The sequence below is a fragment of the Theobroma umbraticum genome, unplaced genomic scaffold, assembly GCF_002168275.2.
Source record: "Theobroma umbraticum cultivar Fairchild unplaced genomic scaffold, ASM216827v3 scaffold_56.0, whole genome shotgun sequence".
Taxonomy (NCBI): Eukaryota; Viridiplantae; Streptophyta; class Magnoliopsida; order Malvales; family Malvaceae; genus Theobroma; species Theobroma umbraticum.
Window position 1 is genome coordinate 12,625,680 of NW_018397256.1, and position 9,281 is coordinate 12,634,960.

General features: G+C 37.7%; 2 protein-coding genes across 2 annotated transcripts; one reads left to right on the forward strand and one right to left on the reverse strand.

Annotated features, from left to right (window-relative positions):
* Nucleotides 1-209: 209 nt before the first annotated feature.
* Nucleotides 210-5,650, forward strand: FAD6 (fatty acid desaturase 6). Its single transcript, XM_021421009.2, has 10 exons — nucleotides 210-524; nucleotides 621-675; nucleotides 1,840-2,081; nucleotides 2,535-2,678; nucleotides 2,804-2,955; nucleotides 3,586-3,708; nucleotides 3,850-4,027; nucleotides 4,542-4,660; nucleotides 4,922-5,036; nucleotides 5,306-5,650. Exons 1-10 carry the CDS (start codon nucleotides 486-488, stop codon nucleotides 5,465-5,467), a joined length of 1,329 nt encoding a protein of 442 aa, XP_021276684.1. The 5' UTR covers nucleotides 210-485; the 3' UTR covers nucleotides 5,468-5,650.
* Nucleotides 5,651-6,625: 975 nt separating this feature from the next.
* LOC110410713 (BTB/POZ domain with WD40/YVTN repeat-like protein) lies at nucleotides 6,626-9,015 on the reverse strand. The gene has a single exon (XM_021420573.2). It carries the CDS (start codon nucleotides 8,286-8,288, stop codon nucleotides 6,954-6,956), a length of 1,335 nt encoding a protein of 444 aa, XP_021276248.1. The 5' UTR covers nucleotides 8,289-9,015; the 3' UTR covers nucleotides 6,626-6,953.
* Between the last annotated feature and the right edge of the window lie 266 nt (nucleotides 9,016-9,281).

Here is a 9,281-nt window from a genome sequence, read left to right on the forward strand (position 1 = left end):
AGAATAAGACAAGCAGTTGAACTACGGTAGCATGGTTCATTTTTCTTTAACACACTTTAGGAAATATAATTAAGAGATAACCATGGGCATATATAGCCTCATTTTTCATTAACAAAGAAGTAGCGAAAAAAAAATCCAAGAAGCCATGAATGGTAGCCATTAGTGCACATGACGCAAGGATTGCTATCCACAACAAGAGGCAGTAAGAGAGCAAGAGACACACAAGCGCAAAGTGTGAACTTTGCGGTAGTTATTGTTATGTCCTTTCTCTTAAGTCTTAGCATTTGAGAGGATCAGAGTCTTTTCAAAGACTCTCTCTTTGGCCCTTTGTTAACTTGTCCTTAGAAAGGGCTTAAAAAGCCTATCTATTTCCCTCCTCCCTTCTTCTACTTCCTCTCCTCTCCATACTCATTTAAGACCCTCCTAAGAAGGGAAGGGAAGGAGGGTGTGCTCTGAAGCTGGGTGCTTTCTGCATTTCTGTTCCCATGGCTTGCAAAATTGCAGATTCTATGTTCCTTTGCTTGGTATGCTCTGCTCCTTCAGTCTGTATAAAAATTTATTCTTTCGTTGTTTTTACTTTTTACTTCTAAATTTCGTTCCTTTATTTCTTTGATTTTCAGGGTCCTTGTCAAAGGCCAATTAGGAGTGAAAGAATTGCTACCCATTCTTCTCCAGGTATTCAACTTTCTTTCTCTCTCTAATCTTTTCTCTGAAGCTCAAGAGATGCGAGCTATTGTCTACTTAATGTGGTTTTTGTTTCATTTGGTGATTTGGGTTTTGCGAATTTGATGTATTTCTTCAGTTAGCGTTTTCCGTTGTACTTGTTATGAGCTGCATTCTCGGTTGACTGTGGCAATTCAATTTCAAGGGAGGTGGATATAAAAACCTTTGACGCTGTGCCTCAGTCACCTGCATCAAAATTATTAGTATCTCTGATTCCAATAATTAAAAAAAGAAGAAGAAGAAGAATCAATCTTTCAATGCGAGAATTTGAAGCTAAAGTGTAACAAACAAGTAGAAGTTTTACGAGAACAAGTCTCAAGGATCATACGCATGCAATGACTACAATTTGCTTGCAAAATAAACTAAGCTGGAAAAAAGGACATGGGGTACATTATCAAGCAAATTGGCAACAATGAAACCACTAACTAGATGCTGTCTATTGTAAATAAAAGTCTTTGTCTGTAACTAGTAAAATTTCAAACAGCCTGTGGCCTGATATGAAAAGAGTTTCTTTTCTTGTATTACCTATTTAGGGGAGGGGTAGGGTGTGGGTTGGTGGGGAGGGCGTTGCAAGAGCATGCTTTAAGGTTTAAAGTCTTTTGAGTGGCCGCTCTATGGATTCTGTCCAGATCACTACTCCTCCTGCCGTCTCTGTTGGACCAGCATTTAGTTAATCACCAGAAGATTATCTGGATCATTTGTAGATACCAACTTACGTTACTTGAAACACTGGATGGCAATACACTCAGCCACTCAGTTGAAACAACTTCAAGTGGAGCAGTGGCCAGCTTTTTGTAGTTCATCATATCCCATGTGAAGCGTGTTTCCAAAAACTACATGGATTTATGAGAACCAGTTTATCTCCAATATGACAGAAAAATAAGGGGCTTACTTCTTGAGCTAAATGCCATTAAGCTTAATGGTTTCATAGTCGATGCAGTCCTTTCAGTTTGCATGTTTAACAATCTTGTACAGCCTCTGAGGTTTTAGCCTTCTCATATGTATGATTAGCATTTGGTGTAGTATGCATCTTATTTTCTGTTGTTCTATGTAATATCCTCTTGCACCAGTATTTTAGCTTTTAATGCCTTTGTCTTTTTTTTTTTCTTCCATTAGCAAGGATCTGTCATTTGAAGTGGGACAGCCTTCTACTCAAGGGAATTAGTCATAACAAGGGTTTAATTCCCATGAAAAGGACTAAAGTCATTCAAGCTGTGGCCGTTCCAGTAACACCATCTTCAGCAGACAGTGCTGAGTACAGAAAACAGCTAGCGGACAGATATGGCTTCAGGCAAATTGGAGAGCCACTTCCTGATAATGTTACATTAAAGGATGTAATAGACACCCTTCCGAAAAAGGTATATTTTCTGATGGCTTCTTGCTTATTGATATCATTTTTCCCTGAATATGGTCCAAAGTATAATGTTTTGCCATGTTGGGCTTACTGCAGAGCGAACTTTTGGGCCATATGTTCATCTGTATAAGCAGGATTGTGTAACCAGCTAATTTTATTTAACAATTGAGACATTGCTCCTTTCACGGTTGGAGATATGTGCTCATAACCAGATGTCCGCTGTTAACTATAGTAAAAGATTTTTTTTTTATTTCAAGGAAAAGTGGAGTCAGGTTGTTTAAGGATGTTTTGCTTCTTTATACCATACCATGATACTTTGAACTAAAGAAAAAATAAGCATGAATATCATTATTTTTAAATGGAAGTGAAGTTATGAACTTGAATGCGTATATGCTATTATTTAAATAATAAATCTCTTTGTTCATTTCCTTCTTTCTTCCCAAATTTTTTTGATAAGGTGTTTGAGATTGATGATGTGAAAGCATGGACATCAGTTTTAATATCTGTCACTTCCTATGCATTGGGGATCTTCATGATTTCAAAAGCCCCATGGTATCTACTTCCTTTGGCTTGGGCATGGACAGGGACAGCAATAACTGGGGTAAGCTTCTTTACAGTCTGCATTTTATATTTTAATATTAATGTTTATTTATTATAAACGCAAATTCAATATGCTTCAATGCCAACTTTTTCTTTTGTTTTCTTATTCCCCTCCCATTTCTTTAGTTCTTTGTTATAGGCCATGATTGTGCTCACAAATCATTCTCGAAAAACAAATTATTGGAAGACATTGTGGGAACCCTGGCCTTCTTGCCACTAATATACCCATATGAGCCATGGCGGTTTAAGCATGATCGGCATCATGCAAAGACAAACATGTAAGTAAGATATATTTTTGTTTCACTTTTCTTTCTAATAGAACCCGTTTTGTTAGTAAATTGTGGGTTCTCAGTGTCAGTATGAGGAATGTGCCTACTACGTATCAGCATCTTGAATCCACTCTCTTGTGCAAGAATTACGTTTGCTTCTCCCAATATTCTACGTTAATGAACAAATAACCCTAGTAGAATAACGAGTGTGCCCTAGTTACTAATCTGAAAATTTTGTCAGATTCTTTCAAATGATTAACTGGAGAACGTTGCTGTTCAATTTATCATTTGATATCACTAGTTATACACACGAACATATATGATACAGGAGATGCAAACAAATTTTTGCTGCATATGTGCTTGATTTCTTTCTTAGGGAGGAGTCCCCTACCCAATTAGATGATTAGCACCTTTTTAATCTTGTTACCCTTATGTGGTGTGAACACTTGAATTTCTACCCAAGTTGTTTAATACTGACTGTTACTCAGGTAGCTAGTCTGGCTTTGAACTTCTATCAATTTCCATTGCTTTTCATCTTTCATACATTGTAATTATACTGGTTCTTGACTTCCACTGAATTATTCTTCTCTTATTTGTATTCTTTACTTAAAAAATTTTGTTCTTTATTCATATCTGTAGGCTATCCGAAGATACTGCTTGGCACCCGGTTTGGGAGGAAGAGTTTGAGACTTCTCCCTTTTTACGCAAGGCAATTATCTTTGGATATGGCCCATTACGGCCTTGGATGTCCATAGCTCACTGGTATGCAATGCAAATAGTTGGTTGCTATGGTATTTTAACCTTTTTGAACCTTAGTGCGCACATTTCTCTTTAATGAGTTAGCACATTTCACTTTCACTATTTTCCTCTTCTTAATGTGACATATGCATATTTGATGTGTAGGTTGATCTGGCACTTTGATTTGAACAAGTTCAGACCAAACGAAGTCAAAAGGGTGAAGATCAGTTTGGGTTGTGTTTTTGCATTTATGGCAATTGGATGGCCATTGATCATCTATAAGACAGGAATCATAGGATGGATTAAGTTTTGGTTAATGCCATGGCTGGGCTATCACTTTTGGGTAATGCTACTTCCTGGTCTCATATTTTATGAGCTTAAACATCTTAAACAGGCAAATATTGTTGGATAAGATTTGATATTCTGTAAAACTCTATATCAGCTTTTTAAACCTTATATTTAACTTCTAAGGTGATGATATCATGTGGAAAACCAATCTTATCTCTTTTGGTCAAATATTTGGCCAAATTGATGCTTAAAAGCTGCTGCCTGAAGTGGGTGTCTTTTATAATTTCATTTACTATTTTTGTAAATTACTAATAATATTCTCTTCATGCTTGTGTGTTTCAATCATGCAAGAGCAGTGAGCTTTTGCTTCTTTGTTATACTGAAGCCAAATTGAGCATTAGGCATGATTGCTTTATGGTTAATTACATGATCAATGGCATGTGCATTTCTATCTTCCACATCCAGGGCTTTTTCCCCCAAATTCCCTCTTTTGTCTAACCTATTTGTGATAGTTCTTTAGATAATGTCTGTCTTCAATAACAGCAATTTTGGTTTCTTAAAATGGACAGATGAGTACTTTCACAATGGTGCATCACACTGCTCCTCATATACCCTTCAAATCTTCGGATGAATGGAATGCATCTCAGGCTCAGCTGAATGGAACAGTGCATTGTGATTACCCTCGTTGGTAAATATATTACTGCTCCTAATATACTCTCCTATTGATCTTTTATTTGACCGGCCATCATGTGTTGCGGAAGCTGACTAAACTAGATAGTAGAATTAGCTTTATCAGATATCATATTTATGGAAGGCCCCCTCCCTCTTCTCCCACTCAAAATCCTGTTTATTACCTCTGCTTTTTCTTATTTTATATGCAACAGAGATCAGATGGTAGTGCATTGTTTATTACCTCTGCTTGGATCTGAATTTTTTATATATTTGACAGGATTGAGGTCCTCTGCCATGATATCAATGTCCACATTCCCCATCATGTTTCTTCAAGGATACCAAGCTATAATCTACGAGCAGCCCATAAGTCTATTCAAGAGAACTGGGGACCAGTATGACAAGCATTGTTTTATATATATATATATATATACTTAGTTCATCAGCCTGCCGTTTTCTTCTTGATGTTAGATTAGAAATGACTTTTTCTACAATTGAAATTTTGATGTAATTATTACCTGAGAAAAAAAAAGAAAAAATCTTCAAAAAATAGGTAAAGGGTGTAAGTAAAGAATTAGCTAAAGCAATGTAGAACAAGATTATGGTCATGTACTAACTGTCCCAGAAGATGCTAATGGAGGTTCTCTTTGTATGTTGATGACAGTATCTGAACGAGGCTACATGGAATTGGCGCTTGATGAAGACAATAATGACACTCTGCCATGTTTACCATAGGGAGCAAAATTACATTGCTTTTGACGAACTTGCCCCTCAAGAATCTTCATCAATTACATTTCTCAAAAGAGTAATGCCTAATTATGCTTGATTTTTTACAAGACCTCGGGGTCCATTCCTTTTTGGTTCTTCCTTATCTGTTAGCCTCCTCTTTTTGGGGTCAAATTAGGTATTCTCTTCCAGTTTCACGAGTGTTCATTCCAATGTTGTATCATTCATTTTTAACATTTCCTATTTAATAGAAGAAAGTATTACAGATGAAGTTTCCTGGAAAGTTTTTGTTGCTTTCTAGCTGCCAATGTTAGATCTTGTATATGGCAACTTGGCATGGTGAAAGAGGGTTGCTCATTAGCTGAACCTGATACTGCAATCCCACAGCATCTTTGCTGTAAATTGTTTTCTCATTTTATGGCTAAGACTGACACAACATGTCAGTACTTTTGCCCATAAAATTTAACATGGAAAGACACCCAACGATCAGGATGACATTGGTTGGCACCAGTAATCGTTATGGCTGACAATGATTTTCATCCAGGGCATCTTCGTATATAAATATGTTCCTGACATTTGAGCTTAAGTGTTAAACTAATTGCCAAACCTAATCTCAGTTACAATATTTTATCATTATCTAACAGAGACAAGAGAGATATTATATTTCCCTTGGTGGGGTTTGGGTTGGGATCTATTCCATCTTTAGAAGATTAGCATTCATCAACGGTGGAGATCCAGTTGCATCAGTATCTCAGGACTGAGCAAAAATAGAGTCTGAAACTTAAAAAGAACCGGTGGAGTTTGGTTCATGAATGAACCAAAGACTAGTAAAAGCAAGGTAGGAAACAGAGTTTGTTGTGATGGGGGTTACCATTAGTAGATTTGGTGTACCTGACTAAAGCCCCCTTGGAGGTTCAAAGTAGATTTAGGATTGTATGGAATCGAAGCTCATCTGAAACTAAAGTTTATAGCCACTTACCTAACTTTAGGCAAAGCCAACACTTCATAATTCTGTCAAATGTTTATACCTGTTAAGATTGTAAAGCAGGTGGAACCGCCCACATGTAAAGAGCACACAAAATACAAACGTTAGACCTGTGAGATTCATTAAAAAACATTGCGAGGGGACTTTGATGAGGACTAGGGGTCAAAAGAGGAAAAGATAAAGGTCTGTCCGAAAAGAAAAAGGAGAAAATCTTAGGGAGCTTACTCTTTGTCAGTTCAAAAACAGGAAAAATATGAACAGTTCTAAAGATTATTGCTGATGTATCTCTAACCAGGAAGAGAAATTTTAACTTATGATTGTTGAGCAATCAATATCATGCCTCTGTAATGATGAGCAAACACTTTACAATCTCTAGAACTTCTAGCTTTCTACAATATCTGGTACTGGTAGTTTAGCAATCAATTTTCATTTCTTTGAAATAGGAAGCAAAACTCTGTACAAACATGACTTCAAATATCACTCTGTAATCTTTGCCTAAACCTATGGTATTTGTTATAATTGTAAGTTCATCCTCTATGTTCTACTACCAAAAATGGAAAACGGAAGAAACACTGCTACAGTAATCAAACCATGACCTGAATCATATGACTGGCGGTGGTGGAGTTTCCCATATATCAAACACATTTTCCTCACTGTGAAGTGCAAAGAGCCGATCACCACCAATCGAAAAATCACAGATTGAGCCCCCATAACTTCTTCGAAGCCTTGATGTTAACACCCAATCAGGACCACAGAATACAGAAATGCAATCATTCATTGATGAAAACAACTGCCCATTATGCAATGCCAATTTGGGATAGCAGGGCTCATCCGGCATCTTCCCCTTCATCAATTTACTTCTGGAACTCCACCTCACACTTCCTCCGCTGATCCTCAAATCTATGAACCCCAAATCCTCATACTCATTCACTACGCAAACAGAGTTACATTCCTCCATTGCAATAGCATCTCTCACTCTCTTCTCATCAACGGTTAAAGGAGCACCAATATCAGACCAAGACCAGACCATTCTCTTCTCTCTAAAATCAAGCAAACTCATATAACAGTTATCCTTTCTAGGAAACAAGGTAGCAACTAACAAACAGTTACTCCCATTCAACCATTGTAGTTTATCAGCATCACCAAGAGACCAGCCAGGACTCTCATAAAAAAAGTCAATCTGTTTACCAGTAACTTGGTCCCAAACCCCAATCCCATACTCATTGCTCCTCCCTTTACAACTAGCAAAAATCTTATAATCAGGACTAAAACTCAAAGCCCCAGCAGTGTAACTCTTAACTTGATTATCATGAACAACATTAAACTTATATCTCAAATCTCCAGTAGATGAACTAAACAACCCCATCCCACCATCTCCTCTCCCTAACCTTTCACAAGCACTTATCAAAACATTCTCAGGGTTGACCCAACCAATGTCGTTGACTCTCTGGTAATCAAGATTGATTGGCGGGTGTTCTTCTAATATCCAATCAAAAACATGAACCATGCTACCATGAGCCACACAGCAGCCACCATCAGGACCAGCTCGGATGGCGGTTCCATCCCCTGGGGCTCGCCCTGTTACTGACTTAGACAGCTTTAACCTGTTGCCATCAAAGGGACCCCATTTAGCCGAACGAACATGGTCAATTAAGCCATAAAACGCGGCTTCCTTGTAAAGAAGCCTTTCGGGGACATTTGAAGGAATGTAGAGATCGCCTGTGCGGAGAAGATCAAGGAGGATAGCGAAACAGTCGGGGTTTCGATCGATGAAGAATTCTTGACGATTGTTTGGTTGTTGTTGTTGCAAGTCCCAATTGTCGTCAAATAATGCACCGAAAAACGAATTCCTGCCTGCGTTTGCGAGTGTTGTAGCTGTCGTTTGAAAGATTCTGCCGCCTACATTGAATTTGACTATGTCTTTTTGGATTCCCATGATTGGATTTTTGTCAAAATTTTAAGAATCCCGGATTGACAAGCACAGGAAAGTATGAGATTTTGGTCTGAGAATTGCGCGTTTGGAAGGGGACAAGGCAGAGGATTTCAGGGGAGGGAAAAACGAGATAATTTTCCTCAAATTTTGGAGAATTTTCTAAAAATGAGATAATTTCAGATCATAAGAAGAACAAACGATAGGAGAGGCTAATCACGAAGCAAAAGGAATTGAAAGATGAAGAAAAAGCTCAACTTGAACAGTGATTAACAAGAGGAGGTGCTCTGCTCGAATAGAAACAGGGGAAATTAATTAAATGAGAGAAATTGAATCAAATTGAGGAAACCTGAGATCTGGGTATAGGAAAGAAATGGTTTTTAACGCCGGGTTTTAAATTTCGTGGAATTTGGTGAAGTAGAATTGAAGAATTGGAGCGTCTGAATTTTCAAATAAATTGACTCAGACTTTTTTCTTTTTTCCTTGTGACTTTTCTCTCTCACATTGCTTTCTCCATGTTTTTCTCTCCCTTCTTCCACGTCTGTCCCTTGCCTCTCTGAGTCTTCCATTGGTCGGGACAATGGTTGTGCTTTATGCAGATCAAGTAGTCTCTAGTGGGGTCCAGTTTGTTGCTTTTGCTTCCCGCCGTCGATGGCTCACAAATATCAAAACCGGATGGACTCTAAAAAAATCAAACGGCAGATACATAACATGATAGAAGGTAATTCAGTTGGGAAATTCAAGGCCTCAAGTGAAATTGTCGATGAAGTCATCAATTTTTAAAGTCTTTGGCCTAAAAGAGAGCGTGTCTTGTGGGCTGTCTTACTCTCTCTTTTTCTCCAATTTTCTCTTTCTTTTTTCTATTATTATCACCATTATTTGATTTTGAGCCTCATATTGGGATATGAATAATAAACCAAATTGACACGCAAATTGAGACATTAAGAGCGTTTAAAATCTTCCCTTATTCAACTCTTCGAATCATGCTTTTACTAAGGG